General features: G+C 38.2%; 1 protein-coding gene across 5 annotated transcripts in view; it reads right to left on the reverse strand.

Annotated features, from left to right (window-relative positions):
* Positions 1-21,424, reverse strand: part of LOC136035583 (caprin-1-like) — a 70,510-nt gene that overhangs the window by 34,616 nt on the left and 14,470 nt on the right. For all 5 annotated transcript variants that reach the window (XR_010619473.1, XR_010619474.1, XM_065717458.1 and 2 more), the window contains one exon: positions 13,880-14,092. Coding sequence is in view for 3 of the 5 variants with exons in the window: in XM_065717458.1 (XP_065573530.1) it covers positions 13,880-14,092 (213 nt within the window). In the remaining 2 variants the exon portion in view is untranslated. The remainder of the gene's footprint in view (positions 1-13,879; positions 14,093-21,424) is intronic.

Genomic DNA, 21,424 nt, shown 5'->3' on the forward strand with positions numbered 1-21,424 from the left:
TTTATCTGAAAAGCCAGGTTGCATGTGATACTGTTTGTTTGTTTTATAAGCCCCCTCCTTTTCCAACACATCTGTTCTGTAATTTGCTTGATCAGCTTTCTGGTGTGGGGACTTTCTCTAAAAAACGGATTTGTGTTTTGGGAGACTTTAATTGTAATATGTTAAATGTTGGATCAAATGATGAATGTGACCATCTTTTTGATGTATTTTCTTCTTCTGGGCTACTTCCTTCAATTTTCTTTCCTTCACGCGTTGACCCTTCAAGAAATTCTGCCACTTTAATAGATAATATTTTCACTTCTCTTTCTCCCAATTTGAAGTTCTCGTCTGGTCTTGTTTTCACTGATCTTTCTGATCACTTCCCTATTTATCTATCACTATCTGTGCCTAAAACAGAGATTACTGTGGATGAGAAAGGCAAGTCTTCTTTTAGAACTTTTACAGATAGAGAAATTTCTAATTTAATACATAGCCTTCAGAGTAATGATTGGTCTAGTGTTCTTGAAGCTAATGATGCTGATTGTGCAACTAGATTATTTTTGTGTCGTATGGGCACTCTGTTGGATAAGCATTTTCCTCTTAGAAAGAGGCCAAGGAATTTTACACCTAAATGCCCATGGATGTCTAGAGGTCTGATCAATGCAACCCATATGAAGGCGTCTTTGTTCAAGGCTGCATGTAAAAGTAAGACACAGGAAGATCTTCTGAAGTATAAACATTACAAAAATATGCTCACTTCTTCAGTTCGCTTAGCAAAAAAGCTGTATTTTTCGCGTCGAATTAATGAGTGTAAAGGGAATTTGCGCAAGGTTTGGACTGTAATTAATGAAGCTATCTCCCGTAAGAAACTCAAACAATCTTCCCCATCTCTTTATAGAAAAGCTGATGGATCTGTTGTGGATAAAAAATCCTTAGCAAGTGCCTTCAATTCGTATTTCACCACACTTCCCTCAGTTCTCATTTCACCCCTGAGTAGAGTAAGTTGTTTTCCTATGACAGAGAAGTCTTTTTTCTTTTCCCCATGTAGTACTACTGAGATTTCTAGTATTATTTCTCAACTTCCAAGTAGTTGTTCAGTTGATAGTTTTGGTTTGAGTAATAATGTCCTTAAAAAAATCAGTCAGTTTGTTTCTCATCCCATCTCACACATAACTAACCTCTATCTTTCTTCTGGTTTTTTTCCTCATTTATTTAAATTGCTACCGTTGTACCCTTGCATAAAAAAGGTGATTCTTCTTTAATTTCAAATTACAGACCTATTTCTCTTCTTCCCGTCATCTCAAAGGTTGTTGAAAAAGTAGTGTATCGTCGACTCTCTTCATTTGTATTTAGTACTAATTCGACTGCTGGAAATCCTCTCATCACTAACCATCAGTATGGTTTTCGTCCCTCATTCTCTACCTTGCACGCACTTTCTGATGCAACTGAGTTTGTGCGTGTTAATCTGGACAAGGGCTTGTGTGTTTTGGGTCTATTTCTCGACTTTTCTAAGGCCTTTGATATGGTTGACCACAATGTTCTTCTGTCTAAACTATCTTTATTTGGAGTGCATGGAGTCCCACTAGAATGGTTTAGGTCCTACCTCTCAGAGAGATCTCAGTATGTTTTGGTTAACTGTACTTCTTCCTCTACTTTGCCTGTATTGAAAGGTGTCCCACAAGGCTCTGTGCTTGGTCCACTTTTATTTCTAATTTACATCAATGATCTTGTTGATGGTCTTCATCCCCATGTTCACCCTGTTCTTTTTGCTGATGACAGTAACTTTTTCATTGCTGCGGTGGACCTGCCTTCTGCCACTTCTATGGCTCAAGGTCTTCTTGATAAAGTAAAGGATTGGTGCTGGTCAAATGGTATGGCTCTTAACAGCCGAAAGAGTGCCATTGTCAACTTCAGGACCCCTTACCGTATGCGAGACGTACAGGAGCCAATCACCCTGACTTTTGGGACTGATATTATACCACAAGCTACTGTGGTGAAATTTCTTGGTGTGTATCTTGACTGTTTTCTTTCTTTCAAACCGCATATAACTCACACCCGTTCCTTAATCCTCCGCCAGTCTTCAATGTTGCACCGGATTAACTCATTTCTTCCTCCTGATATTATGGTTTCTCTTTATTATGCTTTTATTTATCCTTACCTTTCTTATTGCTGCTCTGTCTGGGGTAATACAAATAAATCTCTTCTCTGCTCACTTCAAAGAGCCCAAAATAGGGCAGTGAAGGCTACTTTTCTTCTCCCTCGGCTTTACCCTTCATCTGATCTTTATAATGATACTGGAATAGCTCCGCTGGATCATATTATAGGTAAAAGTACCCTTTATTTTGCGCATTCTGCTTTTCTAGGTACTCTCCCACCGCCCCTACAGCAGTTTTTCTCACGGACAGGCTCAGGTAGGTACTTTTCTTCTTTACGTAATTCTTCTCGACGATTTATTTTACCAAAACGATCTTCTACAGCAAGCCAGAGGTCTCCAGTATATCAATCAATTCTATTATGGAACTCCATCCCTTCGGATGTCCCTCTTTTTCTTTCTGCAAAGGCATTATTTCGTCGGGTATTTCCAATTCAATAATTTTTCTCTCTTTATTAATCCTTTCCTAATTTGTATGTCTCTTCTCTTCTTTTAAAATCATTTTCAGCTATATGTTAATCTCCTTCTAAATCTTCTGTCTGTTAAATATCCTATCTATTCAATGTCCTTATCTTGTTCCAGTGTTTTTTTTTTTTTTTTTTTTTTTTTTGTATATATTTTATAATAGTGTTTTATTCTTGTTCTCTGTGGTCCATTACAAGCAAAGCTTCTTGGGCCTAGTAACCACTTTACTTTTGTATTAGTTTTTTCTTTTAGTATCAATAAATTGATTGATTGATTGATTGACGCAGGAACGATGCAAGCACACATTTAAATATACTAGAAGACAATACGGCATAAGTTACAACCTATCTATTTCTAGCAGCAGTTTTCACAGCATCAAGTGGCAAACACAATAAGACCAAGTCGAAAATCTTCTGAGAAAAAATGAATAAAATAAGAGCTAAGAGCTCATATGGCACTTGTGACGAGGTCAGAAGAGCCAAGAGCTCAAATGGCATGAGCTCTAGCAAAATTATAAGAATCAACAGATTAATTTAAAAGAAAAATCAGAGGCTTAATGCTGGTCGGCATTTAAAATAAGAGCTCTAAGACACGAGGTCCTTTTAAATATCAAAATTCATTAATATCCAATCACCCACTCGCAAGTTAAAAATATCTCATTTTTCTAATTTTTCCTCTCCCTTCAGCCCCCCCCCCAGATGGTAGAATCGGGGAAATCAACTTTATCAAGTCATTTTGTGCAGGTCCCTCACACGCCTATCAATTTTTTTGTCCTAGCACGTCCAGAAGTACTGAACTCGCCAATGCACTGGACCCCCTAACTAGCCCAAAAAAGAGTGGATCCAGTCCGGTTTCGTCAATCACGTATCTACGACATTTGCTTATTCTACCCACCAAGTTTCATCCCGATCTCTCCACTCTAAGCGTTTTCCAAGATTTCCGGCTTCCCCCATCAACTCTCCCTCAATGTGACCAGAACTGGTCAGCTTTAAAATAAGAGATCTGAGACATGAGTTCCTTCTTAATATCAAATTCAAAAATACCTCAAAAACGGTCACCCGCTCTGAAGTTAAAAATACCTCAGCTTTTTTAATGTTTCCGAATTAACACCTCCTCCAACTCCCCCAAAGAGAGTGAATCCATTTCGGTTATATCAATCACGTATCTAGGACTTGTGCTTATTCTTCCTACCAAGTTTCATCCTGATCACTCGACTCTCAGCGTTTTCCAAGATTTCCGCCCCCCAAATCTTGCTAATGACACTGGATCCGGTCGGTATTTAAAACATGAGATCTGAGTTACGAGTTCTTTCTAATATGAAATTTCATCCGATGAAATTCAAGATCTGATGACTCCTTCGTAAGTTAAAAATACCTCATTTTTTCTAATTTTTCAGAATTAACCCTCCCCCAACTCCCCAAAAGAGAGTGAATTCATTCTGTTTATGTCAATCACGTATCTAGGACTTGTGCTTATTTTTCCCACTAATTTTCATCCCGATCCCTCCATCCTAAGCTTTTTCCAAGATTTTAGGTTTCCCCCTCCAATGTCACTTGAGCCGGTCGGAATTTAAAGTAAGAGCTCTGAGACATGATATCCATCTAAATATCAAATTTGATTAAGATCCGATCTAATTTTTCAAATTAACCGTCCTCTCACTCCCCCCCCCCAGATGGTCGAAACTATTTCAAATTTAATCTGTTCTGGTCCCTGATACGCCTGCCAAATTTCTTCGTCCTAGCTTATCTGGAAGTGCCTAAACTAGCAAGACCGGAACTGACAGACCGACAGACCTACAGAATTTGCGATCACTGTATGTCACTTGGTAAATACCAAGTGCCATACAAAGTAATTTTTCTCTGGGGATGGAATATTTGGTTGAAGGTTGGCTTCAGTATGACTTATTTTGGAAAAGGGTTATTTCCAGGCTTTGGGCAAGCCATGGGTGGAAGTAGTTATAGGCCCTACTAAACTGAAGGAATTCCGACTTTCTTAAAACTTGAAACCCCCTCCCCCTCACCCTATTTTAGATACGGCTTGTGATATCAGAGCTCGATATGATCCCTGATCCTACTCATCTTTGGTCTACCTTTCATTTGGATCCGTTGCTCCATTCGCAAGTTATACTAAATTAAACCAAAAGCTTGACTTTTTTCAGCACTTAATCCCTCTCTCCCTTGTATATTTGAGCTAGGGTTTTCATCTCAAAAATTGATGCCTGTCACGGTCTTGGACACCTTTGGTTCAATATTCACTGAGATCCATCAATCTCTCGCAAGCTACACTGAATTAAGTGAAAAACTCAACTTTTAATTAATTTTTGGTCTCACATCCCATAGCTCAATGCATATCATACTCTTAGGCATCTTTATTTAATTTTCATCAAAATTCGATCTCCATATCCAAGTTACAGTGAATTTTTTCACTCGATTTTTTTTTTTACACTTAGAGACCCATCGCCCTAATTAAACTCAATTTTAATCCATATAGTTTGATTTCAATACATATCCGCTATACTCAATTGCACAGACGGACGGACAGACAGACAGATCTCAAAAACCATTCTTGATGGATATTTTCCACTGTCCAAATAGGTGATGATACCTGCATGATGATATGCCATTGTTTTCTTTGTTTTGGATCCAATTAGCCAACATGGCTACCTAAGACGTTGTAAAATCCGTCCGTCCGTCTGTCTGTCTATCCGTCTGAGTAATCACGTATAGGGGGAGAAACGTTGGTTGGATTTGGATGAAAATTTTGATGGCCAGATTTGGTGCCAAGGATCATGAGACAAATCAAGTTGAAAGATGAAGACCCTAGCTCAAATAAAATAGGGGGGGAGGGCTTTACCTGCTAAAAACAGTTTTTCGTTTAATTCAGAGGAACTTGTGAATCGAGTGATGGATCTGAATGAAAATTCAACCAAACACACACATATCAAGACACATATCAAGTTTTGAGATAAAGACCGTAACTTAAATATAACAAGGGGGAATGGGTTTTAATTCCTGAAACATTTTTAGTTTTCTGTTTAATTTAGTATAACTTGCAAATGGAGTAACGGATCCGAATCTAAACTAGACCAAAGATGCCTAAGATCAGGGCTCACATCAAGTTCCGGTATCACAAACCCTATCTCAAATAGGGCGAGAGGGAGAGAGTTTCAAGTCTTAAGAAAGTTGAGTTTTCCTTTAATTTAGTAGGGCCTATAACTTATGAATGGAGTGATAAATCTGAAGTCAGATTCTTCTGGATACCTGAATTTGCTGAAACGAATTTGACAAAATACCGCTGCATCGGATCCTGCAAGAATTGTTTATTGCAGACAACATTTAGATGGGCAAAGATTCATAGCTTCAGTAGTTTTACCAATAATATGGTCCTGAAGATGATGAAATGTTAGAAATCTGGTTCAGTTGACGAGATGACAAAACTTAAACACTAATGTTAGAAATATAAAGCCCAAAAGGATTATATGCAATATTTAGCACAAAGCAAGGGATTTTAGCTCACTGCCGACCAGCGAACTGCGAAATAATTTCAATTTTCTTTGTTATATAACTTTTAAACAAAATACTGTAATTCTTTTTGTCAAAAACAAATGCCTTATTTCATATCCAAAAATAGGGCATGGAGGTATATCTGAGTTTACTCTAAATCTAAAGAGTGACGTTTTCTTGTACATTGCCAAAGCACAGACAAACAAAAGCTATATCTGAGTTTACTCTAAATCTAAAGAGTGATGTTTTTTGTACATTGCCGAAGCACACACACACACAAAATTTTCGTGTCAAAGGTAAAGTATTTGCAAAATCAAGTACATTAAAAGTATCTTAAGTAATAAGTATTTCGTAATCTTACTTAAGTATCGAGTAGTAAGTAATAACACCCTCGAGTTTTTACTTAAGTACAAGTACAAGTAATGGAAAATTTTACTCAAGTAGTACTTCAAGTAAAAGTACTTCAAGTAAGTGATTCATACCTACAAATGTTATGCTAGCTACAGGGAGGCAACCCATAGTGGATAAATTATGCTGCCGTTTATTTCAAAACAGTGACCTTTTTATGAAATTAAATAGAAAAAACAGTTTTTTTTAACTAAAACTAAGGACCTATATTAAAACTTTAAAATAAAAACATTTTTTTCTATATATATGGGGACTTCTCCTTCTAAAGCATCTCTCTCTTAACGTAAAAGTTCGGCTTTTTTCCCAGTTATTTAAGAAAGACTTCATACACATTATGGCGGCTTAATTAGAATAACAAGAGCTAAGAGCTCATATGTCACTTGTGACGAGGCGAGAAGAGCTAAGAGCCAAGAGATCATATGGTATGAGCTCTAACAAAATTCTATGAATCAATAGATTGATTTAAAAATGAAAATAAGAGGCTTAATGCCGGTCAGGATTTAAAATAAGAGCTCTGAGTCACGATGTCCTTCTAAATATCAATATTCATTAAGATCCGATCACCCACTCGTAAGTTATAAATACCTAATTTATTCTAATTTTTCCTCTCCCTTTAGCCCCCCAGATGGTCGAATCTGGGAAAACGACTTTACCGAGTCAAATTGTGCAGCTCCCTGACACGCCTATCAATTTTCATCGTCCTAGCACGTCCTGAAGCACCAAACTCGCCAAATCACTGAACCCCTCCCCCAACTCCCCCAAAGAGAGCGAATCCAGTACGATTATGTCAATCACGTATCAAGGACATTTGTTTATTCTATCCACCAAGCTTCATCCCGATTCCTACACTCCAAGTGTTTTTCCATGACTTCCCCCTCCAACTCCCCCCAATGTCAAACGATCTGGTCGGGATTTGAAATAAGAGCTCAGAGACATGAATTCTTTCTAAAAATCAAATTTCATTAAGATCAGATCATCTATTCGTAAGATAAAAATACCCAAATTTTCACGTTTTCCAAGAATTCCGGTTTCCCCCTCCAACTCCCCCCAACGTCACAGAATCTGGTCGGAATTTAAAATATGAACTTTAAAGCACAAGATCCTTCTAAATATCAAATTTCATTAAGATCTGGCCACCCTTTCGTAAGTGACAAATACCTCAATTTTCAAAATTACCCCCCCCCCCCCCCCCTCCAATTCAAAAGAGAGCAGATCCGGTCCGGTTATGTCAAGTCACCTATCTTAGACAGGGTTTATTCTTCCCATCCAGTTTCATCCTAATCTCACCGCTTTAAGTATTTTCTAAGATTTCCGATCACCCCCAACTACCCCCCCCCCCCAATTACGCTTGATCCAGTTGAGATTTAGAATAAGAGATCTGAGTTACGAGGTCCTTCTAAATATGAAGTTTCATGAAGATCCGATCAGTCCTTCGTTAGTTAAAAATACGTCATTTTTTCTTATTTTTCAGAATTAACCCCCCCACCAATAGATCGGATCCATTCCAATTATGTAAATCACGTATGTAAGACTTCTGCTTATTTTTCCCACCAAGTCTCATCCCGATCCCTCCAATCTAAGCGTTTTCCATGATTTTAGGTTCCCCCACCCCAAACTTCCCCCAACGTTACCAGATCCAGTCAGAATTTAAAATAAGAGCTTTGAGAAACGATATCCTTCTAAATATCCAATTTCATTGATATCCGATAACCCGTTTTTAACTTAAAAATACCTCATTTTTTCTAATTTTTCAGAATTAACCCCTCCAACAACTACCCCAAAGAGAGCGGATCCGTTCCGGTTATGTCAATCATGTATCTAGGACTCATGATTATTTTTTCCACCAAGTTTCATCCCAATCCCTCCACTGTGTTTTTCAAGTTTTAGGTTTCCCCCTCCCAACTCCCCCCCCCCCCCAATGTCACCACAGATCTGGTCGGGTTTAAAATAAGAGCTCTGAGCCACGATATCCTTCTAAATATCAAATTCCATTGAGATCCGATCACCTGTTCGTAAGTTAAAAATACCTCATCTTTTCTAATTTTTTAGAAATACCCCCCCCCCTTAACTATCCCAAAGAGTGCGAATCCGTTCCGTTTATGTAAATTATGTATCTATCACTTGTGTTTATTTTTCCCACCAAGTTTCATCCAGATCCCTCCACTTTAAGTATTTTCCAAGTTTTAGGTTTCCCCCTCCCAACCCCAGCCCCCAATGTCACCAGATCCGGTCGGGATTTAAAACAAGAGCTCTAAGACACAATGTCCTTCTAAACATCAAATTTCATTGAAATCCGATCACCCATTCGTAAGTTAAAAATACCTCATTTTTTCTAATTTTTCAGAATTACCCCCCCCCCCCCACTACCCCAAAGAGAGCGGATCCGTTCCAATTATGTCAATCATGCATCTGGGACTTGTACTTATTTTTCCCATCAAGTTTCATCCTGATCCCGCCACACTAAGTGTTTTCCAAGATTTTAGGTTTCCCCCTCCAACTCCCCCCAATGTCATCAGATCCGGTCGGGATTTAAAACAAGAGCTCTGAGACACAATATGATTCCTAACATCATATTTCATTAAGATCCCATCACCCATTCATAAGTTAAAAATACTTCATTTTTTCCGAATTAACCGGTCCCCCAAACCCCACCCCCATATGGTCAAATTGAGAAAATGACTATTTCTAATTTAAGCTGGTCCCGTCCCTGATACGCTTGCCAAATTTCATCGTCCTTGCTTACCTAGAAGTGCCTAAAGTAGCAAAACCGGGACCGACAGACAGACAGACCGACAGAATTGGCGATTGCTATATGTCACTTGGTTAATACCAAGTGCCATAAAAATGGAATCATTTCTAAAAATTTTAACTGGCATAAAAAAGCTGATCTTTTTATTATTGTTTGAATAAATTGGGATTTGTTTTATATATGTTGTTCTATATTTATTTAAAAAACCTAGTCTGAAGTTTTTTTAACGCTTTTTTGAAAAAATATAGAATATAAACCTCACCCCACTGCCAGCGGGGCTCATGGAGCTTCGCTCTATAGATAACGTTACCTGTAAGCAAGCCCACTTTACGCATTTTTAGTTTCATTGAAGGGGGATTTCAGAAAGGTAAAAAATAAATGCGCTTCTCTAATAATAACAGAGAAACAATATGCGATCATCAGAATCTTGCTATATGCAGTAATGCACATTTTAGAAAACTTGTGACGAAACTTAACATTTACCCTAAGCTGAAATAAACTAACGAAAGAGGTGGGGCAGGGTAGTGTCAGATAAACCACCCTGATGTTTGGAAAGACCATAAAATAATTTGTTACTTAGGCCATGTAACATACCAAACAGTCGAGCTGTTAGCTGAATGTACGATCTGACCAAACCGGTTTCATAGCCACAAGGAACCTCACCCCGTTGACTTTTTTGCCGTAGGCCAAGTTTCTAACGTCATCACTTAGACAGGAGCAAAGGATAAACTGCAATTTCATTAGCGATGAGAGAACTTTTAAAGTTTATACCGTTTCTGTATCAGCCTATTTTTAGTTTCAGTGTGTACCTTACTATTGAAGTTGTAAACCACTTCAAACTTTTAAACCGGTATATCTCATGAAGGAATTTTTCTACCAAACAAGAGCTAAGAGCTCATATGGCACTTGTGACGAGGCCGGAAGAGCCAAGAGCCAAAAGCTCATATGGTATGAGCTCTAACAAAATTCTAAGAATCAATAGATTGATTTAAAAGGAAAATCAGAGGCTTAATGCCGGTCAGGATTTAAAATAAGAGCTATGAGTCACGATGTCCTTCTAAATAACAAAATTCATTAAGATCCGATCACCCACTCGTAAGTTATAAATACCTCATTTTTTCTAATTGTTCCTCTCCCTTTAGCCCCCCCCCTAGATGGTCGAATCTTGGAAAACGACTTTATGACGTCAATTTGCGCCGCTCCCTGCCACACCTACCAATTTTCATCGTCCTAGCACGTCCAGAAGCACCAAACTCGCCAAAGCACTGAACTCCTCCCCCAACTCCCCCAAAGAGAGCAAATCCAGTATGGTTACGTCAGTCACGTATCTACGACATTTGCTTATTCTATCCACCAAGCTTCATCCCGATTCCTCTACTCTTAAGTTCACCCGTTCTTAAGTTAAAAATATCTCAATTTTTATAGTTTTTTTTTCCAAATTAACACCCCCCCCCCATTTCCTCCAAAGGGAACTCCAAAGATCCGTTTCAATTATGTCATTACTTTTTCTTAAGTTACCCGGTCACCCAATCTCAAGTTAAAAATACTTCAACTTTTCTGATTTTTCCAAATTAACAACCCACAGCTCCCTCAAAGAGAACAGATCCGTACCAATTACGTCACTGTCGTATCTATAACTTGTGCTTATTCTTCCCATCAAGTTTCATCCCGATCTCTCCACTCTAAGGGTTTTCCAGGATTTCCAGTTTCAAAGATTTCGGTTTTGCCCCTCAGACCCTTTATGTCCCCGGATCCGATTCGAATTGAAAATGGAGCATCTGAGACGTAAGATTCTTCTATATATCAAATTTCATTAAGATCCGATCACCTATTCGTAAGATGACTCGATTTTCACGTTTTCAAAGAATTTCGGTTTCCCCCTCCAACTCCCTTCAATGTCACCGGATCTGGTCGAGATTTTTAATGAGAGTTCTAAAGCACAAGACCCTTCTAGTTATCGAATTTCATTAAGATCTTATCACCTGTTACAAATACCTTACGTAAGTAACAAATACCTCATTTTTCTAATTTTTTCCGAATTATTCCCCCCCCCCCCAATCCACTAAAGAGAGCGGATTCGGTCCGGTTAAGTCAGTCACCTATCTTGGACTTGTGCTTATTCTTTCCACCAAGCTTCATCCTGATCTCTCCGCTTTAAGCGTTTTCCCAGATTTCCACCTCCCCCCCCCCCCAAATGACACTGGAACCGGTCGGGATTTAAAATAAGAGATCTGAGTTTTGAGGTCAATCTAAATATGAAATTCCATTAAGATACGATCACTCTTTCGTAAGTCAAAAATACCTCATTTTTTCTAATTTTTTAGAATCAAACCTCTCCCCCAACTCTCCCATAGAGAGCAGATCCGTTCCGGTTATGTCAATCCCGTATCTAGGACTTGTGCTAATTTTTCCCACCGAGTTTCATCCCGATCCCTCCACTCTAAGCGTTTTCCCAAATTTTAGGTCCCCCCACAACTCCCCCCAATGTCACCGGATCCAGGCGGGATTTGAAAGAAGAGCTTTGAGACATGATATCCTGCCAAAAATCAAGTTTCATTAAGATCCGATCACTCCTTCGTAAGTTAAAAATACCTCATTTTTTCGAATTTTTCAGAATTAGCCCCCATGCCGCTCCTTCAAAGAGAGCAGATCCACTCCGGTTATTTCAATCGCGTTTTTGTGCTTATCTTTTCAACCAAGTCTCATCCCGATCCCTCAACTCTAAGCGTTTTCCGAGATTTTAGGCTTACCCCCCAATATCACCGGATCCAGTAAGGATTTAAAAAAAGAGCTCAGAGATACGATATTCTTCCAAACTTCAAATTTCATTAAGATCTGATCACTCCTTCGTAAGTTAAAAATACCTCGTTTTTTCTAATTTTCAAAATTAACCCCCCCCCCAACTCACCCGAACAGAACAGATCCGTCCCGGTTATGTAAATCCCGTATCTAGAACTCCTGCTTATTTTTTCCACCGAGTTTCATCCCGATCCCTCAACTCTAATAAATTTCCATGATTTTAGGTCCCCCCTCAATTCCCCCAATGTAACCAGATCCAGTCAGGATTTAAAATAAGAGCTCTGAGATACGATATTCTCTCAAACTTCAAATTTCAGTAAGATCCAATCACTCCTTCGTAAGTTAAAAATACCTCATTTTTTCTAATTTTCAGAATTACCCCCCCCCCCCCAACACCCCCGAACAGAACAGATCCGTTCCGGTTATGTCAATCACGTATTTAGGACTTCTGCTTATTTTTCCAACCAAGTTTCACCCCGATTCCTCCATTCTAAGCGTTTTCCAAGATTTTAGGTCCCCCCATTTCAGCGGATCTGGTCGGAATTTAAAACGAGAGCTCTGAGACACGATATCCTTCCAAACATTAAATTTCCTTAAGATCCCACCACCTGTTCGTGAGTTAAATTTACTTCACTTTTTCTATTTTTTCCAAATTACCCGACCCCCTCCCCTAGATGGTCAAATTGCGAAATCGACTATTTCTAATTTATTCTGGTCTGGTCCCTTATACGCCTACCAAATTTCATCGTCCTAGCTTACATGGAAGTGCCTAAAGTAGCAAAACCGGGACAGACAGACCGACACAATTTGCAGTTGCTATATGTCACTTTGTTAATACCAAGTGCCATAAAAATGGATGAAATATACTTTGATCAGCTCATCAAGAGCTATGAACTGCCGTCGAAAAAAAAATATATCTGTCTTAGTTTAAAAGTTGACTTTTTTGCCCTAGGCGAAGTTTCTAACATCACCACTTAGAAAGGAGCAACGGACAAACTCTAATTTCTTTAGCATTGAGAGAAATTTTGAATTTTAAGAGGTACATCTGATACCATTTCTCTACCACAATCACAAGTGCGAAAAACCGAATGATAAACTCAGCTGAAATGACGAACAGAAGTGGGTAGAAACAATAGTTGGCAGGACTTTCGATCCCCACTTTTTTATTTCTGTAATCTTTCTATTCACTCAAAGAAGATATATTGGCTGTGGGGTCGGGTAACTACCACATATATCTAAAACTTATATTGTATTTTATCAGATTAACGACGCTTCTTGACTACTAAGGTCCCTGCGTCGGCCCTGCAGTGCATTGCTGCAGCATGATTTGATCTCTGTATCCCGTATTACCAAGCTAAGGTCAAACCCACTGCGCCACCACAGGACTTTAAAACTTTAGTCCATCTTCAATTTGAAATTGGCGCCTTCCTGCTTGCCTGCAGCAATTTTCAATTATTATAAAAATAGGAGGTGATATTAACCATCCAACGGAACTATATAAAGTAAATATAAGAAAAATCACACACCCTCTAGAGATTAAACACGAAAAAACGCTCACAAAAACTTGTTTCACTTCTATCTCTTCTTACAAATCTATCTCTTCTTGCCTTAGAGACACCTTGTCTTTCTCTCCTCTTTTCTTGTCTATTTACAGGCATTGGACACGCTTTTTTAAATTTAAAAGAATATTACTTTTTTTCTTTACCCATTGACCGAAATTCATAGCAATGCTATGTCAATAACTAGACTCAAATTTTCTTCCTAATCAAACCCATAGCAAAATAACCCTTATATCGGCATTAAAGGAGAAAGTCACGCATTTACCTCAACAGCTTGAACTTCTTCAACAAGGGCTTCATGCTCAACAGTCTCTGGCTCCGGTTTGGGTTGTGCTTTGACTTTTTTTGGCTCAAGATACTTCGACTCAGCAATTTTAAAAATCACTTCATTCAGCTCTTTGTATGTCACTCCAACTACGTCCTTTGGCTTAGATTCCAGCATATTTGATAGGTGTTCAGCTGAAGAGGTAAGACACGCCTGTAAAGACCAAAATACAAATCACTATACAAGCTTTTAAAAAACCACCCAGACGACAGCTCACATTTTGCTTGTTTCAATACTTACTGTCATAGCATTAGATTGGATCTTATCTGTATATAGTCACCAAGATAATGATTAGCGTAAAAAAATTTAATTTTAGTTTTTAGCCCATAATCATACTTGACTTTTAACAATCCATTTTAAACTGCATCAAGATAAGACTTAACAGAATGGAAAATTCAAGCATAAACGCAAACAAACAATCGTAAATTTGTTCACTAGAAGACTGATCGCAAGAAATTAATTTACTATTTAATTTTCTCCCATTAAATAGCAGAACTATCATAAATAAAACCAACACATCCCAAACGAGTATATGAAATACCAAAAAAGATCACATGACACAGAAACAACGAATATATCGATCGTTAATCAGGAGGATAATTTTCTATGGAGCAGGGGGGCAACTACCCCCTCCAGACTCCACATTGTCCTCCTAACTGAAGTTTAGTTTCTTCAAAAATCTTGTTAAACTAAGAAAAGCCTGTATAATTGAAAAATTCAGGGAATCGAATCACTTTTCTTTAGTATATCTTTGCTTTTATGTTACTACATTGCTCAATTTTCACTTAATTTAGGAAAATTGGCTCCAACTCCCCCCCCCCCCCCATTTTGACAAAATTTTGCCACTCTTTTAATCTGTTATGATGGCGAAATTCTGCATGAACAACGCTGTAATAATCTATGTCAATAAACCAAAATCAGCCAATAAGCTACAAATAAATACTCAGGTCTGAATTGAATTATTTTATCGTTGCCAAACACTTATAACAAATATGTCGGACTCGGAACTGGTGTTTTTGCTTGAAAACTGCTACCTTCATCCTTCAGATGACCCTTAAGGTAAACCTTGTCTATTCCTTAAATTCAATTATTATTGAATTAAATTCAGTTATATATTATTGAGTCATGTCAGAAAGGTAGATGCCAGAATGTCAGAAAGGTAGATGTCAGAAAGGTCAGAAAAGTAGAATATCCTAGCTTTCATTATATACTTCCGTTTCTGAAACTTCTGTTGTCCAGGTCAATCTAAAGCATTTAACTACGTTGGTACGTTTCTCTACTTATGATGATGACTGTCATGTCATTGAAATATATATCGATATATAATATACGAATAAATAGTTTTTCGTATATACGATATATAATATTTCTACATAAAAATATATAACATATAATTAAATATATAAATGGATATCGAAATACCTGGAGCTTTTGTATGTATCTGTTTCACTGTCAAATACAATTGTTCCTAGCCAGTTTTGTGCCATGCCCCAACTAGGCATTTTTAAAATCCTGATGTCCCCATCCATAAAATCTCAATTTTGTTATTCAAAATTGAAGAAGCTTAAAAAGACATTAGGTCAGTGTTTTTGTTGTTTTTTAGGGGGGGGGGTCATCCTCTAGGCATATTTCATACTAATGAAAAATACAGTCTGAATACAACGACTTTTATACAATATTTAACACACTTGCAATAATATCATGGATCTTTTTTGCTCTTCAAATGCATTTAACCCTTTCATGCCTGTGGTCACCATAGGGATACCGCTCGCCTGCTATTTTTTCCCTCGACTCGACAAAGTCACAACCGTGATTTCTTTTCCACTAGATAGCGCTTGCTTGAATCTGTCGCGTTTGAATTTATTGTCCCTCAAGGCTTTACCCGAGCGGTCGAGCGAGCGTCTAAGTTTAGACAAAACATAAAATGTCGAAAAAGAGGAAAGGTGCAGATTTCGACCTCGATGACCTGGACGTTTCTGGTAAGTTCAGAGCCTGATTATGATCTTATTTTGTAGCTAAGAATGCGTTCTTTCGAATGAGATATCACTAGTCTAATTCTGAGCTGTAGTTTAGCCGCAAACAAGGTTGCTAACGATCGGTTACCAAATGGTCACGTCAGGCAATCAGTGCCAAACCATACCTAGGCAGATTTGTAGAGCAAACGAGGCAGCAAGTCCTTCTTATGATCGGGAATAGGCACATTTTCTTTCTGTTCCTCCTTTTTACTGAAACAAGGGTAAAAAAGCTATTTTGTGGGATGCCTCAGGCAAGTGTTGAGGCCAATGGCCTATTTTATTGCAATATACTATTATTATTATTATTATTATTATTAAGTGATGCACTTACCTTGAATTTCTTTTCAGCTGATCCAAGCACGAGCTCTGACTCCATGAGAGGTCATCGTCCCAAGCCCTTGGAAGAGAGACTGATCAAGGAAAGAAGTAGAAGAGTTACCAAGAAAATGACTGCAGAAGAAGCAGCAAGGCTTTTATTCATACCTGATTGTGATTCAGATCTCGATATCTCTTCCGACGACGACGACCCAAACTGGGCACCAGACAATCCAGATCAAGAATTTCAGCCTTTACGTTCTCTCAACTGTTATGGCAATGAAGACGGAAGAGATGAAGAGGATATCGACCACACAGACGACATCCCTTTAGCAATGCTTGGCAGGTTCGAGTTAGACAATGGCGATGACATGGATCAATTCGATTTGCCTCTCCCGGGCTTGAATGATACAACAGCGTCAAATAGTTCTTCAAGCACATCATCAGCACCAGTGTCAGCTTCTTCTGCAATACAGTCAGCAACAGTTACTGCACCTGCTGAACCCTTTGTCCTTATAAGAGCTAAAAAAAAATGCTCCTTCCCAAGCAGTGGCCGGTCTAGTAACTCCAACTGATGCTCCTCAGGTCAGAGCAAATCCAGTAGCAAAAAAGAAGGTAGCGAAGGAGGCGAAGCAATACAAGTGGATAAAAACGGAGCCCGAACCTCGAAATATTACATGGAAGGGTTCTATGCCACACTATGACGAGGTACAAACGCCCCTTGATCTCTTTCGAATGTTTATCACAGAAGACATTCTTTCAAACATTGTGGACCAAACGAATCTGAATGCCATGAGAAAGAAAAATCTTGCTCTGAAACTTTCCCTTGAAGAGCTGCGCAGATTTCTTGGAGTTCAAATGCTTATGAGCATTCTCAAACTTCCGGCTATTAGAATGTACTGGGAGAACGGAATACGATATTCCCCGGTGGCTGATACCATGAGCAGAGATAGGTTCATCAGCTTGAGGTCTTTTTTCCACATTTGCGATGACACCTTAATGATACCGAAAGGGGAGGTTGGTCATGATAAACTGTTCAAGATCAGAAGACTATACGACGCATTCAGGGAGAATCTGAAAAAAATAGACCCTGAAGAGATCCAAAGTATTGACGAACAGATGATCCCATTCAAAGGAAGAATTGGATTTCGACAGTACTTGAAGGACAAGCCCCACTCGTGGGGTGTAAAGGTTTTCACGAGAGCCGGCATCAGCGGAATAGTGTATGACATAGAGATATATACAGGAAAAGGAGCTGTTGAAATTTCTGAACTTGGCCAAGGTACTGACGTTGTCCTTCGGCTTGTAGAAAATCTGCCAAGGTTCATGAACTTCAAGTTGTTCTTTGATAACTTCTATACTGGCATCGATCTAATTCACAAGCTCCGGGTTGAATATGGCATCGAGTCATGTGGTACGATACGCAGCAACAGAATGAGAGGCGCTGTTCTAGATACCGACGCCAACATGAAGAAGAAAGGACGAGGGTCAGTGGACTTCCGTTTTGAAAAACATTCAGAAGCATCAGTAGTAAAATGGTATGACAACAAACCAGTCCATTTGGCTTCTTCATACTGTACAGTCACCCCAATTGATAAGTGTCAGAGATGGGATGGCACAACACGGAATACGTCGAAGTTGATCGCCCCCGAATCGTCCGTGACTATCACAAATCAATGGGGGGCGTAGATCTTGCTGACATGTTCCTGAAGCTTTACAGGACTGACATTCGCTCTAAGAAATGGTATATGAGGATTGTGTACTACTTCTTTGACATGACTGTGAACCACGCCTGGCTGATTCACCGCCGACAGTGTAAGCAGATCAATGTTCAGCACATGTCTCTGCTGTACTTCAAAATGGACATTGCTCGTGGGTTGGTTCTTACTGGCGTATCTCAAAGTCCTCGAGTTGGAAGACCATTCTTATCAGTGCCCAAGCGCAATACGACTACCTCGCGAGACGGGATGCCTTCGGAATCAGTGAGGTTTGACCAGACCTCGCATTTTCCGGATACGACTGAAAAGGGAAGGTGTCGCTATGAGAAGTGCGTTAGGGGTGGAACCAGTCGAATCATGTGTTCGAAGTGCAAAGTTCGACTGTGTTTGAACTCAGATCGCAACTGTTTCACAAATTTTCACCTAAAATAGCATCTGTATATACCTGACGTGGCCATATGGTAACCATTCACATTTTGGATATGGAATGAAATAAAAATTAAAAAAAATAAACCTGTTCTAGTTGAACCTCCAGGATCACTCTCTGCTATTTTCAGAATTTTTACGCAACTCCTTCTTGGTTCAAGTCTGAAAGAGTTAAATGTGACGTCATTCACTTTTTTTTTCAAAATTAGGCTTCAAAGTAGTCACCCGAAGGGTGCATGTCCTGCCCTTGACCCACCAAAATATTGCTATGCCCCACCAGTGGATCCTGCGCCCCACGTTGAGAATCACAGGTCTAACAAAAGGACTTATCCCTATTTGTTACTCTTATTTTTGGCATTCAAATGATTCTGAAGTTTGACTTTTCAAACAGTTCGTAGTAACGAACCTGTAGTAAGGAGCGACCCGGCTCAATAGTAAACGAAACTCTAAAAAACGGAATTTTGATGCTAAAAGATACATCAAAAGAATCGAGTTTTCATGCTGATTTTAAATATATAACTTTCATTAAATTTAGTCTTTGTCATCAAAAGTTACGAGCCTGAAAAAATTTGCCTTGTTTTGGAAAATAGTGGGTAACACCCCCTAAAAGTCATAGAATCTTAACGAAAATCACACCATCGAATTCAGCGTATCAGAGAACCCTATAGCAATAATTTCAAGCTCCTATCAGCAAAAATGTGGAATTTCGTATTTTTGCCAGAAGACAGATCATGGGTGCGTGTTTATTTGTTGCTTTTTTTTTCCCAGGGGTCATCGTATCGACCAAGTGGACTTATAATGTCGCAAGAGGGCTCATTCTAACGGAAATGAAAAGTTCTAGTGCCCTTTTTGTCATTCTTAAAGATATAGGACAAAACTTAAGATTTAGTGTAAAGAGCGAGGTATTAACGAGGGGACAAACACAATCATATACAAAATAAAAATATAAGAATATAAAAGTTTGTAACGTAAGTTAATTCTTAAGTAACGTATATTTTTTACTAATAAAAATATTCGTTAAAAATTAAAAGCTCTAGTTGCTTTTTGAGTAACAAAAAAATTGGAGGGCAACTAGGCCTCCTTCCCCACCCCTTATTTCTCAAGATCGTCTGATCAAAACTAAGAGAAAGCCATTTAGCCAAAAAAAAGAATTAATATGCAAATTTTATTTTAATCATTTATGTGTGGAGAGCCAAAATCAAACATGTATTAATTCAAAAACGTTCAGAAATTAAATAAAAAAAACTAGTTTTTTCAACTGAAAGTAAGGAGCGACATTAAAACTTAAAACGAACAGAAATTACTCCGTATATGAAATGGGTTGTCCCCTACGCAATCCTTCGCTCTTTACACTAAAGTTTCACTGTTTGCCACAATTCTACTTTTTAAAGCAATTAAAAACTTTAGCGTAAAGAGCGAGAGATTGCAGAGGGGACAACCCATTTCATATACGGAGTAATTTCTGTTCGTTTTGTTTTAATGGCGCTCCTTACATTCAGTTGAAAAAACTAGTGTAAAAAAATTTTATTATAAAATGAAGCTTGTACTAACACAACAGAACTTCAGAATTTTATTAGAAACATACTAAATTGTCAGAGTGAAAGTTTAAAAACAGACAATATGTCAGTAAAAATAAGTTGAACTTGAGAAAACACCGAGTGCGCTCCGATTTTGCATGAATCCGATTTTTGCATCCGATTTTGAAATTTGCTGATTTTGCAGCAAATTTCAATATATGATGGGTTAGAATTATGGAGATAATCAGCAGAATCTTCAGCATACCCTTGCTGATGAGGACAATCAGGTCTTTGCTTTGAGATACCCAGCTCCAGGCACTCAGATATGCCTTAAATGTCAGCTTAACCTTTTCAAACCTTTCTCACATGCAGACGCATGGTCAGAGTAGCACAAGCAAGGCCGTATACAGGGAGAGATTACGAGGTTTAACCTCCCTCCCCCTAAAAAAATGGCTCGGGTCGCAAAAACGCAACGTGTTGACCCAGTAACAAATTAACCCCCTCCCCCAAACAAAAGTCCTCATGATTCTCCACCTTCAGTTGCAAATTCTCTGGACAATCCCAAACCAAATAATTAGCAACACCAGAACTAAAACCCATGTTTTCAAGGAAGCTTTGACCCATGCAAGACTTCCAAGATTCCGACTTCAAGTAAAATTCTAAATCCAATTTTAACGAGCAAAAAAATTATTCTTATTTTGCAACAAAGAAATTTCCACTTCATTAAAATACGGTGTTAAATCATATGCCAAATCCTGAGAGTCAATATAAAAAATTTGAACCTATCTTGCTTCGTTGTTCTTATTTAAGTCTTGAGTCTTTTAACATGAGACTCAAGACTCTCTTAACATGATACTGGTTCGTGCCTGAGAGCAATGGCTTTATTATTAGATAGAAGTTTACACTGCTCATACCTCTTTACTTCCACCAAAGGATCTGCTGTCTGTAACTGTCTATTTTTAAGGACTCTAATTTAAGGCCCTCTTTTCGAAACGCAAGCCCTTTTATAGAAATAATTCAAGCGACATAGAATTGAAAAAAAAAACGAAAAAACACAGTGAGAATACATCTAATATGGCAGGCGGCTGAGAGATACTTCAAATGGTTATTATCTAGTCTTTTTTTTTTTTATTTAATTTCTGATTGTTTTCCAAATCATACCCAGGCCTAACAAAGATATCATTTAAAATACTGGTCCCTTAAGTCCATGGCAAATTGCTTTTAAAATCTGTAAAACAATAATTGTACTTATTGTTATTGTTATAGTAGTACTATCCAACGTTTAAATTTGCAATTTCAATTTTGGGTAAAATTTAAATATGCTTATAAAATTGGCGATGAGTAGTAATTTTGGCGAAAAGTCCTTGTTAATATTACAACTGAATAATTTCGTTTGGATGAAAAGTAGTCTTATTATTTGTATGTAGGGAAATTCTGTGAGACTTTTGAATTAAAAAAAAAAAAAAAAAAAAAAAAAAAAAAAAAAAAACATAG

The sequence above is a fragment of the Artemia franciscana genome, chromosome 14 (genome assembly GCF_032884065.1).
Source record: "Artemia franciscana chromosome 14, ASM3288406v1, whole genome shotgun sequence".
In the NCBI taxonomy this organism is placed as follows: domain Eukaryota; kingdom Metazoa; phylum Arthropoda; class Branchiopoda; order Anostraca; family Artemiidae; genus Artemia; species Artemia franciscana.